At 46.4% G+C, this 17,755-nt stretch overlaps 1 protein-coding gene across 1 annotated transcript in view; it reads right to left on the minus strand.

Moving 5' to 3' along the window:
- Nucleotides 1-7,873: 7,873 nt before the first annotated feature.
- The window catches only part of cd34 (CD34 molecule), a 72,013-nt gene continuing 62,131 nt past the window's right edge, over nucleotides 7,874-17,755 (minus strand). The window contains exon 5 of the mRNA XM_086011308.1: nucleotides 7,874-11,636. Coding sequence (XP_085867434.1) covers nucleotides 11,436-11,636 — 201 coding nt within the window. The 3' untranslated portion in view covers nucleotides 7,874-11,435. The remainder of the gene's footprint in view (nucleotides 11,637-17,755) is intronic.

The following is a 17,755-nucleotide window of genomic DNA, read 5'->3' on the forward strand; positions in this document are numbered from 1 at the left end:
TAGCTGGTGGTACGGCTCGTGGCGATCCCCCTGGACAGCATGTACTGGCGTAGCTCTTCACTCATGAAGGACGCCCCCCTATCCGTATGGATGTAGCTCGGCATACCGAACAGGCAGAACAGGCTGTTGAGGCATTTAATGACCGTGGCGCTGGTCATGTCTGGGCAGGGGAAGGCGAATGGGAACCGGGAGTATTCGTCCACAATGTTCAGGAAGTAAACATTGCGGTCGACGGACGGGAGGGGGCCCTTGAAATCTAAGCTGAGCCGCTCAAAGGGCCGTGTAGCTTTGATTAAGTGGGCTCTATCTGGGCGGTAGAACCGAGGCTTACACTCAGCGCAAGTGCGGCAGTTCCTGGTCAGGGACCGAACTTCCTCAATCGAGTAGGGTAAGTTACGGGACTTTATGAAGTGGAACAGCCGTGTGACCCCTGGGTGGCAGAGGTCGTTGTGGAGGGTCTGTAGCCGATTCCCGGTGGCGCTGGCACACATCCCTCGTGAGAGGGCGTCAGGGGATTCGTTAAGGGCCCCTGGCCGGTAAATGATGTCGTACTCGAAGGTGGAGAGCTCGATCCGCCACCTAAGAATCTTATCATTTTTAATCTTCCCCCTCTGTTTATTATTGAACATAAACGCTACCGACCGCTGGTCGGTAAGTAGGGTGAAGCGTTTGCCGGCTAGGTAGTGGCGCCAGTGGCGCACTGCCTCCACGATGGCTTGGGCCTCCTTTTCCACGGAGGAGTGTCTGATCTCGGGCCCTTGGAGGGTCCTCGAGAAGAAAGCTACGGGCTGCCCCGCCTGGTTGAGGGTGGCCGCCAAGGCGAAGTCAGACGCATCACTTTCCACTTGAAATGGAGTGTTCTCGTCCACTGCCTGTAGCGTGGCCCGCTCAATATCCTGCTTAATGCTTTTGAAGGCGGCGTGGGCCTCAGCAGAGAGCGGGAAAGAGGATGCTTTCAAGAGGGGGCGGGCTTTGTCGGAGTAGTTGGGGACCCATTGGGAATAATAAGAAAATAACCCCAGGCACCTTTTCAGGGCTTTGGGAGTGTTGGGCAGGGGCAGCTCCCGTAGGGGGCGCAATCGGTCGGGGTCTGGTCCGATTTCCCCATTCTCCACCACGCTGCCTAGTATGCAGAGGCGCGTGGTGTTGTAAACGCACTTGTCCTCGTTGTAGGTGAGGTTGAGTTTTTGTGCGGTTTTCAGGAACCTCTCGAGGTTCGAGTCGTGATCCTGCTGGTTGTGACCGCAGATGGTGACGTTGTCGAGGTAGGGGAAGGTTGCCTGCAAGTGGTGGTCATCGACCATGCGGTCCATCTCCCTCTGGAAGACCGAGACCCCATTCGTCACCCCAAAGGGGACTCTGAGGAATTGGTAGAGGCATCCGTTCGCCTCGAAGGCGGTGTACGGGCGGTCCTCTGGTCTGATAGGGAGCTGGTGGTACGCTGACTTGAGGTCGATGGTGGAGAACACCCGGTATTGGGCGATTTGGTTCACCATTTCTGATATGCGGGGTAGCGGGTAGGCGTCTAGTAGGGTGTACCTGTTGATCGTTTGACTATAGTCGATCACCATCCGTTTCTTCTCGCTACCCCTTACCACTACCACTTGGGCGCGCCACGGGCTGTTGCTGTGTTCAATAATGCGCTCCCTCAGGAGCCTGTCTACCTCGGTCGCGATAAACCGCCTGTCCTCCCAGCTGTACCTCCTGCTTTTGGTCGCTATTGGCCGGCAGTTAGGGGTAAGGTTCGCGAATAGCGAAGGCGGCTTTACCTTCAGGGTAGCCAGACCGCACACTGTGAGGGGCGGCTGGGACCCACCGTACTTGAGCGTGATGCTTTGGTGGTTGCACTGGAAATCCAGGCCCAAGATCATGCTCGCACATAGGTTCTTCATGATTAATACTTTAAAATGATCATATACAGTTCCGTTAACGCACAATTGTACCGTGCAGTAACCCAGAATGGTCGATGTCTGGGTTTTGTCAGCCATAGAGATGGTACCCTGAGTAGGGACCACCTTTAGGGAGAGTTGTTGTGCCAGTTCTGGGTGGATAAAGCTCTCCGTGCTTCCACTGTCAATTAAGCATTTAACCCGGCACCCGTTTACCTCGATGTCCACCATTGATCTGGATAGCGGGTGCGGCCTGGTCTGGTCCACTGTGACCGATGCCACTGTAGGGCCCTGATTGATACAAGATGGCGTCCACGCTGTCTGCTCACAAAATGGCGGACCCCACGAGGTCGGGCAAGATGGCGTCCAAGATGGCTGCTCCCACGGCGCACACGCGGCGGTGGCGGGTTTTCCGGCAGTTGGTTTTCCGGCGGGGTTCCCTCTGCACACCTTCCCGAAGTGCCCCTTCTTACCGCACTTAAAGCAGGTGGTGCCTTTCGCCGGGCACAGGTTTCTGGTGTGCTTTGGCTGCCCGCAGAAGTAGCAGTTGGGTCCCTGACGCGTCGCGGCTGTCGTAGGGCTTCTGGGGGGAGAGCGGGGCCCAGCCGGTGTCGGGCTGTCGGGCGGGGAAGATGCCTTCCAAGATGGCGGCGCCCTCGGTGCACACGTGGCGGCGTGGACGGCGCGGGCTGAAGAGTAGGCGTCCGAGTTTCTCTGGGCCACATCCAGGGATCGCGCGGTGTCCGCAGACTGTTTCAGGTCCAATCCCGTTTTTTCCAGCAGTCTTTGCCGGATGTAAGTGGAGCTGAGGCCTGTGATGAAGGCATCGCGAACAAGCTCGTCAGTGTACACTGCGGCTTTTACATCTCGGCACTTGCAGTCTTTGCCAAGCATTTTCAGGGTGCTTAGGAACTCCTGCACCGATTCCCCAGGTCACTGTGCGCGGGTGGCGAGCAGGTGCCTAGCATACACCTCATTCGTACGCTGCTGGTAATGCGCCTTTAAGATGTCGCAGGCGGCCAGGTACGTCTCGGCGTCTTGGATGAGGGGGTAAACCCGGTGGCTTACCCAATTCCGCAGAATTCCGAGTCTCATCCTCGCAGCGTCCGTAGCGTCTTTGACGGCTGCGGAATTGTCCAGGAAGAATTCCATACACTCAAACCAGTGTCCGAAGCGTGCTGATGCGTCCGGAGCATGTTGATCCAAATCCAAACGTTCGGGTTTCAGGAGTTGATCCATAGTGTTGAAAAATAAGTTAATAAAATTGATGTGCCTCAATAATTCCGAGACTCGAAGGTAGCAGAACAAAACAAGGCTTTTATTAACTTAGAACGAAACACGTAAGCGAGGGAGATGTCGTCCTTCTGGAGACTGGGGCTAGACTGAAGCTAGCTTACAAACGGGGCCAGGTATGGGCAGAGCCCTACACACAGCACATTCCAGCACATTCCAGTATACAATACAGCACATTCCAGTACACAATACAATGAGGTCTGGGGGAAGGGAAATGACACTGAAACCGATCTCAGTCACAGGCAGTGATGAATGGAAATATTTCATCACACTTAATTTATGACAGTGCACAGGAAGCATTGTAAAGCTGCACGGGAACACGGAGGAAATCTTTGGCAAAGGCCTGGTCAGAATCTGGGAGTACTGACACACACCTTTGGCAAACACAAATTGACTGCATTGCTGACAGAACGTTAAAATAAACAAAGGATGTGTCATTACTGAAGATGGTGAGCTACAGCACTTCTTTCATGATTGTGAAAGACTGAGTTGTAAGCTAAGAAGGTCATTCATATAAATGGAAGAATATCTGGAGCTTGCAATGACTTGCGGCACATCAGTCCCAACATAGTCTTTAGTCTCTTTGCCTACATATCAACAGTCAAATAGTGAATCATTTTGAGATATTTTAATAAGAGATGAACTGTATAAGTGCAACTATTAGCACTATTTGAGGAGCTAACAGCATAGGAATATTTTTAAACAAACATTGTAACTGAATTAAAACCAATTATAGACAAGTTCTCAATCCAGAATGTGTACTTTGAATGTCGAGGCCAAAATATTTTTTTTCATGAAAACTGTTCCGTTGGATATTAAGAGGTGAATCAATGCTTCATAGGAGGAAAGCTGAGATTAAAAACATAAATTCAGTAGTAGAACAGTCCACCAAAACAGGGGACAACAGAAATCAGAGAACAACATTAAACACGTATTTTCAGGATTTTAAACCTATCAGCATTCTAACTTTAGTAAGGTTTCCTTCATTTGTCCACATTTTAAAAAGCTGCCATTGGTAACTGATTTGGAGATTTCCTTTAACTATGTCTTTACAACAACAACAACTTGCATTTATATAGCGCCTTTAATGTAGTAAAACATCCCAAGGTGCTTCACAAGGGGTGATTATCAAACAGAATTTGACACCGAATCACATAAGGAGATATTAGGACAGGTGAGGTAGGTTTTAAGGACTGTCTTGAAGGAAGGAAAGAGAGTTAGAGGGGCGGAGAGGTTTAGGGAGGGAATTCCAGAGCTTAGGGCCTTGGCAGCTGAAGGCACGGCCGCCAGTGGTGGAGTGAAGAAAATTGGGGATGTGCAAGAGGCTAGACTTGGAGTAGCGCCGATGTCTCGGAGGGTTGTAGGGTGGGAGGAGATTACAGAGATAGTATGGGGCGAAGCCATGGAGGTATTTTGAAAACAAGGATGAGACTTTTAAATAATTACTGCCACACTGTGCACACTGATCATTCCACAGACACCAATTATCATTTTCATTTTTACACGCGTCACCAAATTACTTGTAGACTATTGCTTAGTTTAGTATACCAACTTTTTCATTTATAACATTGAATTGTGCACTGCTGCAACCTTTTATAAAGCTTTTTTCCTCATTTATATTTTTATTCATCAAGATGGTGGGTGACCACGCTGATGAATGGACCAGGTGGGTGAACCCCATCCCCCAAGCTCAGATAAGCATTTGTCCTCCTGCTTGAGAGTCTTATCTTGTTTCCTGCATTTCCCTTTCCTTCTCTCCTCTCCTGAAGGTGGTGACACATGCTGGGGCATAGTTCAATGGGCGCTGCCAACCCTTGGGTACTTCCTTCAACAGAGCATTCACTATGAGCAAGAAGACATTTTCCATGTGTGACCCAGACAGTGAGAGTGCGGCATTGCAGTCCAACCTAAACCTGTCCTTACCCAACATCCAGCATTTACTTTCTATCAGGAGTCACTAGAGAGCACACATGACTGGGAATCTTGGATGATATTTTTTACTCTTTGTGTAAATGTGATTGAAAGGTCTATTAGAGCAACCCCTCCGATGCCCCAGCAGAGATTGGCTAACTCAACACAAACCAGGAAATGATGTGGGATCTTCATGATGTATTTGGCGATGAGAACATAGGGCTGGATTTTGCCAATGGGGAGCTTTTGGAGCTGGGACTCCCACTTGTCGGGTTTCAGTCCTGCCTCCATCGACTTCTGGCCAACCCACGCTATTTTCCCTTGATTGACCTTGTTAAGCCAGCCCAGCGGGCTTAGCAGGCCAATTAAGGGAAAGCCGATTACAGACAACGTCAACGTATGACGTTTCATCTGTCAAAAATTTTTGACAAATGAATTGTCATCGTTTGACAGCGCTGTGAAGCTGTCAAACACTGACATTCTCTGTAGTTTGATGAGTTCTTGAATTCAAGACTCATCAAACCTCTTTTGTGAGCAGAAATTAGATGGTTGTTACATTGGAGAATGCAACGGCCATCTGTCGTCTCTGCCGCGGAGGTGCGAGACTCTTCGCATACCCACCGATTGAAGCCTGCAGGAAGAAACAAAGGTAAGTAATCTTTTTTTAACACTTTCCACTTAACTCAGATACTCACCTCTCCACATTGCACCCATCACTTACCTTCACAGCACACTTTTGCACCCACCCCCCGACCCCCACAGACCCACTACTCGCCTCGGTGACCCTGGTGGGTTTCGGAGCCTTCGGGAAGCCCTCACTTGTGTAGGCAAAATGGGGATAATTCTCTTATCTGCCTGTTAGTTACCTGTTAAAGGCAGTTAAGTGGATGTAATCCCTTCCCACCTCCAAGGAGATGGGACCCGGCGCGGGGCGGCTACCCGCCTCCTGGCAAGATGGCAGGGAGGCAGGGCTGGCAAAATACAGCCCATAGATACATTTAGGGGGAAAAATTCGGTTGCTTTGTGCCTCCCGTTAGTGCCCTAAGAGGACACTAATGGGACACAAAGCAACTAGCACCCGGGCACGTCGATGTTTACCGCTTGTGAAATTGACCAGACATTTTGTGGCAGCGCTAAACACTACCGCCACGATCTCCTGCGTCTGCAGATCGTGACGTCAGTCGAGCGTGTAACGCCACGGTAGCGCCCCGGACCAGATATTGAGTGGCTCCCCCTGCCTTACCGCCTGTCGCTAGCAACGACAGGTTGAGGGGAATGTTTTGCAGTTGGGAAGGGACTGGGGGAGCGCTATTTAAAGCCGACCACTTCCTGACTTCTTTTGTCGGCGGTATTTTTGCACCACGCATTCTGAGAGAGAGAGAGAGAGAGAGAGACTTCTGGAGAGATTCAACGCTGTGTGAAGGAGTTTTGGGTGCTGAGCAGCACTTTGCAGGCTCATTTTGATTTGTCCTTCCTTGCATCGATTTAGAAGACTATGGGGGCTGCACTCTGAGCTCTTTCCCTGGGCCTCTCCATTGTTCTTTCCAGCAGATTTGATGTACAGGTCTCTCCAGGCCGCGATTCAAGGCTGCAAGGAGCAGGGTGTGGATGGAGAGCAAGATCGACCCAATCCCCTTTAAGAACTGGCCGACGCCAGTGTGTCTGTGTTCCATTGCTGACTGACATCACCTGAGCTTCGCCAGCGCTCTGAGGTAGCGCCTCGCTCCTCGGCATTAGCGCCTGATTTAGCGCTCCAATCACCTCCAGGGGCGATAGAAGCCAAGTTTGTAGTCAGAGGCAATAATTAGCACCAGGCGCTAAACTTTGCGCCCGGCTAATAATTGTGCCCCAAACGGGGCGATACTGAATTTCTCCCCCTTACTCTCTGAGCTCGGTGGGGAGCTTACCTTTCTGTCTATCTCGCTGAAACTGTGAGAGATTGCCACATTGCATGAATTTTATATTGTGGGTCTTGTCTACTAGCAAGTTGGTTGGAATTGGACAAGCTCATTTGACTAAGGTTAAAGAAGGCTCAGTCCTGTCTGCTGGGTAGTTTTGGACAAGGGTTAAAGTCACAATGCCACTCAGTATTCAAAACATTAGGTGGCTTTTTATAATGCACCATTTTAAATAAGGACACCAGACCCAGAAGAATCCTAAATAACATTTATGATCATTTTAGACTTTAAAAAGATGATAGTATCCAATGGAATGGCTACTTTAATACACCATTTTTTTAAAAATTACGGAACCGCTTCCATAACTTGTGTTGGCTGTTAGTACTCTGAAATTAGCCCTGTTCACACCGCAGGACGGGACTTTGAGCACCAAAAGCAACAGAGGAACAATTGTGGGCGCTCACGTACGTCAAAGTCCCTGTTGCATCTTACGTTTTCGTGGCTGCTGATCCTCCCCAATGTCAGGGAAAGGTCCATACTGGCTAGCAATGTAAAACGTCACAAGGTAGAGTGTTCTGCATTCCAAGAGGCACGTATGGCACATTGTTTTGCCATCGCTGGTACTTCCATAATATAAATGGGGTATAAGAACTGGGGAGGTGTGTGGCTGCTAGGCCCCAGTGCTCCTGTCAATTCATGGTGGTGTGTCAACATGGTGGACGAATACTTAACTTGGCATTTCAATAAATAATGGTGGCAAATAATTGTGTTTCACGCACTGAATAGAACAGATATTTTGTCTCGTGCTGAATCTATTCAATGCTACCATCAGTAGTAAGTATGAGAGTGCTTCTTTGCAATCAATTAGTTCTGCACAAGATCACATTTTTTTTTACCATCTTTATTATTTTTGCTTAGAAGTATAAATCATATTTATCAGACAAATGTTAAAACATTTTGGACACTTTAGCACAGTGAGCAGTTACGTGTTAGTAATCTTAACACCGCAGTCTGAGAGAAATTGGAAGCTGAGGCAAAACATATTTTTACAGGCAATACTTCTCTGAACAATGTTTTGTCATTTTTAATCAAAAAACATGCATTTAACAATTTGTTTTTTTTTAAAAAGCACCACAACAGATTGAAACATTCGCCACAATGCATTTCATATTTTAAAATATACCAAAATCTGGTCTGAGGATCAAACTTTAGAGGCACATATTAGGAGGACACATTGCTGAAAAATCTGAGGGCTGCAGGGTGTCAGTAGCAAGGTGTAAAAGTTTTACTGCGTATCAATAATCAAACATATGCAATTTAAACACTGCATCCACTTTTCAGTATTTTAAGGATACTGGAAACCTTGCAGAAGGAGTTGATAAGTTAGGGCATGAATTCCCCTTTGGATTCCCTCAGGCAAAAGTAAATTCACCATAGGACTGAGATGAGAAGAAATTTCTTCACACAGAGGGTGGTGAATCTTTGGAATTCTCTACCCCAGAGGGCTGTGGAGGCTCAGTCATTGGGTATATTCAAGACAGAAGTCGATAGATTTCTGACTAGTAAGGGCCATCAAGGGATATGGTGACAGGGCCGGTGAATGGAATTGAGGCAGAAGATCAGCCATGATCTCATTGGATGGCGGAATGGACACGAGGGGCCAAATGGCCTACTCCTGCTCCTATTTCTTATGTTCTTATTTTAAAATATAGTCCATTGACGCAGGAACCACCTGCTTTATTTATTCCTGGTATATCACTTTGGATATAACTAATGCCATTTATGGTTCTATGATCACGTTGTGTGGAATTAGTACAGTAAAGAAAAATATATTGTGATCATTAAATTATCTTGAATATTAAATCTAGAACACTCAAACTGATGATTAGAAACTAGTTGTTTACAGTATGCTATAACATGTGTTTATGGCTCCCAGACGGAACGTTATATGTAGAAAGTACTGCAGTTCCAATCTGCTTATATTCACAAAATCTGGTACTATAGGTCAGCTCTCAGAATGAGATGAGCTTTTCGTAAAACATTTTATTCAAAAGGAAATTGAACAGGTCTCAGTAATTCTGCCTTTGCGGCAGTGGAATGTTTACGGCGCAGGTTCCCGAAGCACGGGCCTCCCGCAGTCAGTGGCGACCCCGAATGTAAACCTGTATGGGAATCGCTGAGCCCAGCACCAAGCAATGCGGCACAAACGCCCCTCTGACACTAATGTAGGGAAAGAGCTTGAGGAATGTAATGTGGTAACTGGAGTGAAATGTTCCTATGTTCCTGAAGCTGTCAGCACTTTGAATCGGTGGAGATAATTTTCTCTGTTCGCTGTGTTAGTGACATTGTAAGCACAGCAGGACGATTTCCTACGATTGCCACTGCTACAAGATTGCAGACATATTCAAAAAGAATACTTGCAGTGAAATTGGTGAGATGGAATAGTTAATGTAAGATTGTTGCGGACAAAGTTATTTGGAGGGGAATGGTTTTCATTCAGTGCTCTGTGCACATTAATGTGTCACCTAATAATGCCACTTGGGATGTATCTAGCTGACTGTTGTGAATTCTTTATTAAGCTACTTCATTTCCATGTGTCACCTAAGAACATGTCAGCCAGCCGGCACTCCATTCATTTTTATCACTTATCACCTCTGTTTGATGAGGTTAGTAATCCAAACACCTAATACAGCCTGAAACTAGGGGACACATATTCACTTGCCACAGAGGATGCGGTTGAGGGTTATATGCATTCCCAGATTTTTCATGGGTCTTTAGGTAATTCTCGAACACCCATGAACGTCAGGCCAGTTACTCAAGGATTTCAAAGAACAACATATAATGAAGGGGAATGCGTTTCTCTAGGGCCTATGATTTCACTGTGTGCGATGAGTTTTCAGTTTAGTGTGGCTGGCTACTGAGAGAAAGTCAGGCACTTCCCTGCAGGAATGGGGGATTGGGGGCAGGAATGGGGGATTGGGGGCAGGAATGGGGGATTGGGGGCAGGAATGGGAGATTGGGGGCAGGAATGGGGGATTGGGGGCAGGAATGGGGGATTGGGGGCAGGAATGGGGGATTGGGGGCAGGAATGGGGGATTGGGGGCAGGAATGGGAGATTGGGGGCAGGAATGGGGGATTGGGGGCAGGAATGGGAGATTGGGGGCAGGAATGGGGGATTGGGGGCAGGAATGGGGGATTGGGGGCAGGAATGGGGGATTGGGAGCAGGAATGGGGGATTGGGGGCAGGAATGGGAGATTGGGGGCAGGAATGGGAGATTGGGGGCAGGGATGGGGGCAGGAATGGGAGATTGGGGGCAGGAATGGGAGATTGGGGGCAGGAATGGGGGATTGGGGGCAGGAATGGGAGATTGGGGGCAGGAATGGGGGATTGGGGGCAGGAATGGGGGATTGGGGGCAGGAATGGGGGATTGGGGGCAGGAATGGGAGATTGGGGGCAGGAATGGGGGATTGGGGGCAGGAATGGGGGATTGGGGGCAGGAATGGGAGATTGGGGGCAGGAATGGGGGATTGGGGGCAGGAATGGGGGATTGGGGGCAGGAATGGGAGATTGGGGGCAGGAATGGGGGATTGGGGGCAGGAATGGGAGATTGGGGGCAGGAATGGGGGATTGGGGGCAGGAATGGGGGATGGGGGCAGGAATGGGAGATTGGGGCAGGAATGGGAGATTGGGGGCAGGAATGGGGGATTGGGGGGGAGAAACTATCTCATTATAACTATAAAAGAGCTCCTAATACTTTCATCTATTCTGATTGTACAAAATAACATTTTTCTTATACTTGTCCCTAAAAGGCTGCCTTTTCAGCAAGATCAGTCTTTGGTTTGTCTTCCAATGCTATTTGGATGATGGGGAAACTTCGCTATTTGAATCAATGGCGCATCTGATTAACTTTTGTTTGCTTCGGAATGAATGTAATATGACGTGACATGCTATTTTCTTATCTGTAAATATACCCATCAAATTGAGGCATAGCAGTGATGAGGAACAGAACATTTCAGGATCTTACATCAAATGATGGATGGCACTGTGCACTGGCTCAATGTAGAGCTTCAAAAAGCCCTGCACATTACCCTCATTAGATATACAGTGCCACTCATCCACTGCGCCAGTCGTATACATTAAGTTCATACGCATTCAATCATCTTGTTGATTATTTTTTGCTCAAACTGGTCTAAACTAGAAGGTTCACCACCTGTCACAGAAAAAGAAACTTTTATGCCACTTTTACCGACACTGAATTGTAAACCAGGGCACAGAGTTAATAGACAGTCCTTGTCATTTTTTATTTGCGAGCAACTGTTTTTAATTTCGGTTTAAAAATTAAATGGTTTATGTTCAGTTCTGTCAGCCAATCGTATAGTACCTGTCAAAGAGTCATAAATTATAGAATCGGACACTGAGACCTTGATTTCTTTCCACCATGGATTACAGTTCTGTGTCCGCTTCCTCTATTATTTTCCTCTGGTGGCCGTTTCCTGTTGCCGCTGCTGCTGCCGCAGCTCTTTGGTTCTCCCCGTTCTCCTGTGCTTCCCCGTTCAGTTTTGGCTTCTCATGTGCATCTGATTGGTCCTCTGAAGTGACAGAAAAGATTGTGCTATCATGATCCTGTGCATCAGGCTCCTCATCCTTAAAAGAGAAAGGACAAACTGAATGTGTTGCCGGCGCACTCCTGCTGAGCTGAGGATGTCTATAATTGGTTGTTCTGTGCTGCCAAGCTGCTGATGATTTTGCTCGGCCAGTGATTTCATAAAGGGCGCTTTTTGGAGTTTGCTTGGACTGTTAACACCTTGTCAGACTGCCATGTTTTGCCAAGTCAAGAACTGAGTGGGGGGGGGCAGAATAGGGGCTTGTTGGGTGAGATCATGGCCTTAGCTCTCTTTTCTTAACTAATGATGCAAATTCATTTTACACCTTAATAACTAATGACCTCTAGAACATCAGACCTAGATTTTTTTAAATAGGCTTTTGGTGCCCAATTTACATTTTATAAATTTCCGGACTAATCACTTGAAAATGGTACAGTCCGTTTCCTAACCTTATAGGAAGAGGGGGGAGGGGGAACCATAATGCCAGGATATGAATCTCAATTCTAAAAGTGTTGAAAGTTTCGTTTTAACCATGTTTGGAGTCAAATTCTTTGAGCTACAATTTGATATTTTATTTCAGTAAATAAAGTAACATGTCCATTAAATTTCACTCCCCTCACAGTGCCTTGAAATTGAACCCTTTGAAGATTATCCGATGAAGTCTTTGTATTAAGTTCTTTTATTTGCTATTTTAATTGTAGGCATTAACCAATTTATTTTAAATAGGTTATATCTCTCTTAAAATAATTGGCAAAGGACTTTCATACTAATGTATTTGTTCACTAATCTTTAAAGAACCCAATTTTAATGCAGAAGAGTCTATATATCTTTTCAACAAAACAAATTTGACAAGAGGTTCCAATTTGGGCCCAAGTTAGGCAAACAAGGAAACAGTAACCTTTGAGACTGCAATTGCCATTCCCAGAGGGTTCTATGTATTCCCAGACTTTATGTACACCTATTCCACAGTTTGTTTTTATGGAATACTGAAACACACAGGAATGACAGATTTATTGATTACGTAGGGGCTGATCTTCACTGCTATTAAATTCAAAGAGCAAACAATAGGAGCTGTGTAGTTATCTGAAGTCACTTGACGATTATTCTTTGCAATGTTGCTTTGATGAATGTTCTGTATCCTTGTTAGGCACCTGAATGTATCTCCAATTATATTTAGAGATTGCCTCTTTAAAAGACAATGCTGCCAGTATAATCCCATTGGAAATTTTTTTGTGATTTAGGCTGTAATCCAGATAAACTGGGTAGCCAAGTTGTTATTAGCCAATTAGTTGCTCTATCGTGCCTTCTGGAAAATAGGGTGGGTGCAAAATCCACATCAGTTCTCTTTTCTTTCCTGACCTATGGCGACCATTCTCTACATCATGACTGTTAAAGCTGTGAATTTTCTTTTTTAAATTGATGAGTGCTTACATCTTTGGGCCTGAAAGCCCTACATCCTCCTGGTGCACTCCCACAGTAATTCTGGTGGAGATGTGGTGCAAGGGCCACAAACTAGATCTGGAGCTGATGTGCTGGATCTCAGACTTCCACTGGTGTTTCCTTTGTTTGCAGAGGAGCCTCTGCACACCCCAAACAAGACAATTAAGGTGGAGGGAGTGTTGCTAGGACTCGCTCCAGTGGAGCAAAGGTTTGGTGATTGGTAGGCCCAGTGAGAAGAAGCAAATCAGATTGTTTGGATGAGGGACAAGTGCTCTATTGTGGTGATGAAGAGAAAGAACTTGTTCATGTGGAGGGACATTGTTGAAGAGGAGGGATAGAGAGACTCTCTTCAGATGGAGGCAGGTAGAGAGAGAAAATCTAATAAGTGGGGGGACAGAGGTCAGGAAGAAATAGCAAGGCAGAGTAACCCTCCTGCGGGCCATCTCGTGCTTTACTGGGAGTGTGAAGGATGGTTGTCATTGGGACTTGTTTTGTCAGTGTTATAAGACACAGTAACTCACTGTGATCTATGTCTTGGAAGATCCACTAGTATTTTTTTAAAAGATGAAAATAAGGCAAAAAAAACTGTCAGATGCCACCTAGGATACCTGGGCTAACTCTAACCAGGACAAACAATGACCTGGATTTAGCTTTAGGCAGTAACCTGAAGCAGGCACACTGCCAGAATTGTTTAATAGCTTTTATTAACCTCCTGGAAGTAGGGCACATTTCAGATATGTATTTTCAGGATCTAATGCCAATAACAGAAAACTTACCACCGATAGTCTGGATAGTCTAATTGGGAAATTTTGGGAGGATGTATGATTTATCACCTGATTTTCCGTGGTAGCAGATATAGGACGTGGCTCGAAGTTAATCGTTGCACCACTTCGTTAATGACTCTTTTGGGTCGATTAGGCTTATATTTGCTGGAGTTTAGAAGAATGAGAGGGGATCTCATTGAAACTTATAAAATTCTAACAGGAATAGACAGACTAGCTGCAGGAAGGATGTTCCCGATGGTGGGGGAGTCCAGAACCAGGGGTCACAGTCTAAGGATAAGGGGTAAGCCATTTAGGACTGAGATGAGGAGGAATTTCTTTACCCAGAGAGTGGTGAACCTGTGGAATTCTCTGCCACAGAGGGCGGTTGAGGCCAATCATTAAATATATTCGAGAAGGAGTTGGATATATTTCTTAAGGCTAAAGGGATCAAGGGATATGGGGAGAAAACAGGGACAGGGTACTGAGTTTGGATGATCAGCCATGATCCCATTAAATGGCAGAGCAGGCTCGAGGGGCCGAATGGCCTACTCCTGCTCCTATCTTCTATGTTTCTATGTTTCTTTTAAATCGCTTCTCCTATTGGACACAACTCAAATCTTACCCTGTATACAAATGACATTTGGAGCAGGAGTGGTAGAATGGATCTAAACCGAACTCCCGCTTAGGTTTGGGGAATATTTGTTACTACTGCGGACACCGGCCATGAAAATTGGCTCCTAGGTATCTGAAGGGTGGATATTTAAACCTTCCTAAGTGGTGATTATTATCACTTCCAGGAGGTTAAAAAAGATACTAAAAAAAATTCTGGCCATTGTTTGTCCTGGTTAGAGCTAGCTCAGGATTTTATACAGTACTTAATAGAATTCAAATCTGGGTATTATTCACTGTTTAACCAGTCATAACCGGAAGCCTCCAGGTGCGAGTTGCTGTGCCTAAGCCAGCTAATGCAGTTGGCCTCTTTCCTGTTGTTTCTTTTAATGTACTTTTTATTTTTGCTGCCTTCTGTCTATTCAAATGAAATAAGAGCAGTCGAGATAACAAGAGATTAAGTAAATATATTACGGCTTCAGTTTTCCAAGCACTCCCACACAAGCCCTCTCTGGTACAGTAAAGGTTATTTGATTGTTATTGACTCTCTCCTGTAGATCTGATGGAGGCCACCAGGGGGCTCTCACTACCTATTTGATCAGCATCAGTGTGCTGCTGTCCTACCCTTCCCCAGAATCTAAAGCAGGGAGCAATACCTTCCAGCGGTATGACTAATTTACACAAATTAACTTTGGAAGGAAAGCAAAACACATATTTACATTAGTTCTTAGGTTTTGTGAGCATGACGAATTAGCCAGATAAAGCTGTGACAAAGCTGTTGTCTGTTTCATTAGTGGCAGCTTAAAATGCTAACCGGGTTCCCACACAGTATTGCCGGTGAAAATGTATTTTTCCTCCTTCAGATTTCCGCTTAATTTTACATAAACAGTTAATGACAATGAGGGAAACTGGGATTTGAGATGCAATGGAGCTTAGCAGTGTGAAAGAAAGAAGGAAAGAAAGAAAGACTTGCATTTCTATAGCGCCTTTCATGACCACTGGATGTCGCAAAGCGCTTTATAGTCAATGAAGTACTTCTCGAAGTGTAGTCACTGTTGGAATGTAGGAAATGTGATAATGACCAGATAATCTGCTTTAGTGATGTTGGTTGAGGGATAAATATTGGCCAGGACACCGGGGATAACTTCCCTGCTCTTCTTTGAAATAGTGCCACGGGATCTTTTATGTCCACTTGAGAGGGCAGACAGGTCCTCGGTTTTATGTCTCATCTGAAAGATGGCACCTCTGACAGTGTAGCACTCCCTCAGTACTGCACTGGAGCGTCAGCCTAGATTTTGTGCTCAAGTCTCTGGAGTGGGACTTGAACCCACAACCTTCTGACTCAGAGGTGAGAGTGCTACCCACTGAGTCACGGGCTAACACTTAGGCCGCAAATTTAATAGCGTTAAGGGGGCGGGTTTGGAGGCGGGTCCGCTGTCAAAATAGCAAAGATTGACAGCGGGTAGGAAAGCCGCTGTCAACCCGCCTCCACGCAAGTCTCCCAGGTCAGGTGTCGGGTCTGTCAGCGGAGAACTGAACCAACACCAAGCGGCGGGGGATACAATGCAGCTACTTAAATGGCTTGTTAAGAGCCAATTTAAGACTATTTTGAGGCTTACTTCTAATTTTACCTTCTCCCCCATGGGTTACCCGCTGTTCGGGGAACACGCCAGCTCACCCTGGTGTGAGTTGAGTCTGCTCTGATGTATCTGATAAGCTGACAGCTGCAGAAGTGGTGTAAAGGATGCCATGTTGCAGATGGTCAGTTTCAGAGCGCAGAAACTGTTGGTTACTGCATTTTAAATACATATAGAGATTTCTTTAGCTTACAAGTGTTTAGAGTCAACTGTATGTCCAGTGCCACCTCATTGGGAGAACCTCTCTCACCAGTGACAGATCGCTTCTGTCACCTCACCTGCAGCTGCCATCTATTCCAGCAACATCGGAGCCAATGAAACAATCAGAACTTGGTCCTCCGAATCCTTCCACGATCAGCCCCAACACCAACATCACCAGGCACACCAACATTACCAACAACAACACCAACCTCCTCCTCACTTACCTGATGCTGCACTGGACACAGGGGATCAGCCCCTGACAAAATTGCACTGTGAAGCATCACTTTAATGTCCAAGCCATTCCAAGCACACTCAACACTATAGCGGGGAGGGGCGGGGGGGGTGGAGTTATGACTGAACAATCATGGGAACTCAGTAAGACACTTCTCAAGGTGCGCTCAGATCTGTCCAATAAGGGGCACTTTTGGAAAAAGAGATTTCACTGTATGACAACACATTACCAGAAACTTCACATGGACATTGGCTAAACCTCTAAAGTGCCCACCCTTGTGTGTTGTTAGTTGGTATACTTGCAGTAGGATGAGGGTGAGTGTGAGGGGTGGCTAGTGAGATGGGGAAGTGATAAAGTAGATAAAGAGGATTGGATGGAGGTGCAAGGTAAGTTGGTGCCCTGGGGAGGTCTCTTCCACCCTTGGAAGGGAAGAGAACCTCCCTGCGTGCTGTGACTCACTCCATAAGCATATGGAGGGAGTCATTGGAGAGCCTGGGTGCAAGCGTTCACCTTTGTGCAGTGCTTGTCAGTGTTTGCAGCACCTCAATGCTGTCAAAGACTGACAGAACAACTGTCAAACTCAATGTGGACGTGGTCCCTTTAAGGAAACCGGCTGATGACGCGTTATCAAATGACATCATCAGACCTGCTTCCTGTTAATTGGCCGGTAAGCCTGCAGGGTGGACTTAACAAGGACAATCAAGGGAAAATCACGTCTGCAGAGCGGATGCAACTGGGAGTAGGACCGGAACCCGGATACCAGCTCTCCCGCCCCCATCCCGCCTCCAGAATTAAATTCGCGGCCTTAGACGTGAAGTAACAGGTGATCATGGCTTGGCTTTCCCAGAAATGCTACTAATCTACACTAGTTTTAAATGGTGCTATGACACTCCAGCAGGTAAGGCCAATTTCAGGATGGTGCCCACTGTAGGAATGCTCTTAATCCACATGGGCAGAATAGGGGGGTAGGTCGATGGGTACCAGCCTCACTAGACTTTATAACATTCAGGAAGGAGCAGTGAAAATGACAAATATACGATCAGTGTGCTACAAATAGGTCATTTTTTAAGTTTTCCTTCTCCCCCCTCCTTGAATATGATTAGAACCACATTTTCAGTGCGCAGTATTCCAGCCATCTGTTTGCAAGGAGTTTAGAAGCGATATTTTAATAAAAACAATTTAAATAATTTTGCACGAGCTCCCCACTGAAATTCTGGGCTGGAAGCTCCTTCTTTGTAGTTCCATTAACAATATTACATATATCAGAAAGTAAAAT

The sequence above is a fragment of the Somniosus microcephalus genome, chromosome 18, assembly GCF_052327205.1.
Source record: "Somniosus microcephalus isolate GS21.2 chromosome 18, FLI_Smic_1.0, whole genome shotgun sequence".
In the NCBI taxonomy this organism is placed as follows: domain Eukaryota; kingdom Metazoa; phylum Chordata; class Chondrichthyes; order Squaliformes; family Somniosidae; genus Somniosus; species Somniosus microcephalus.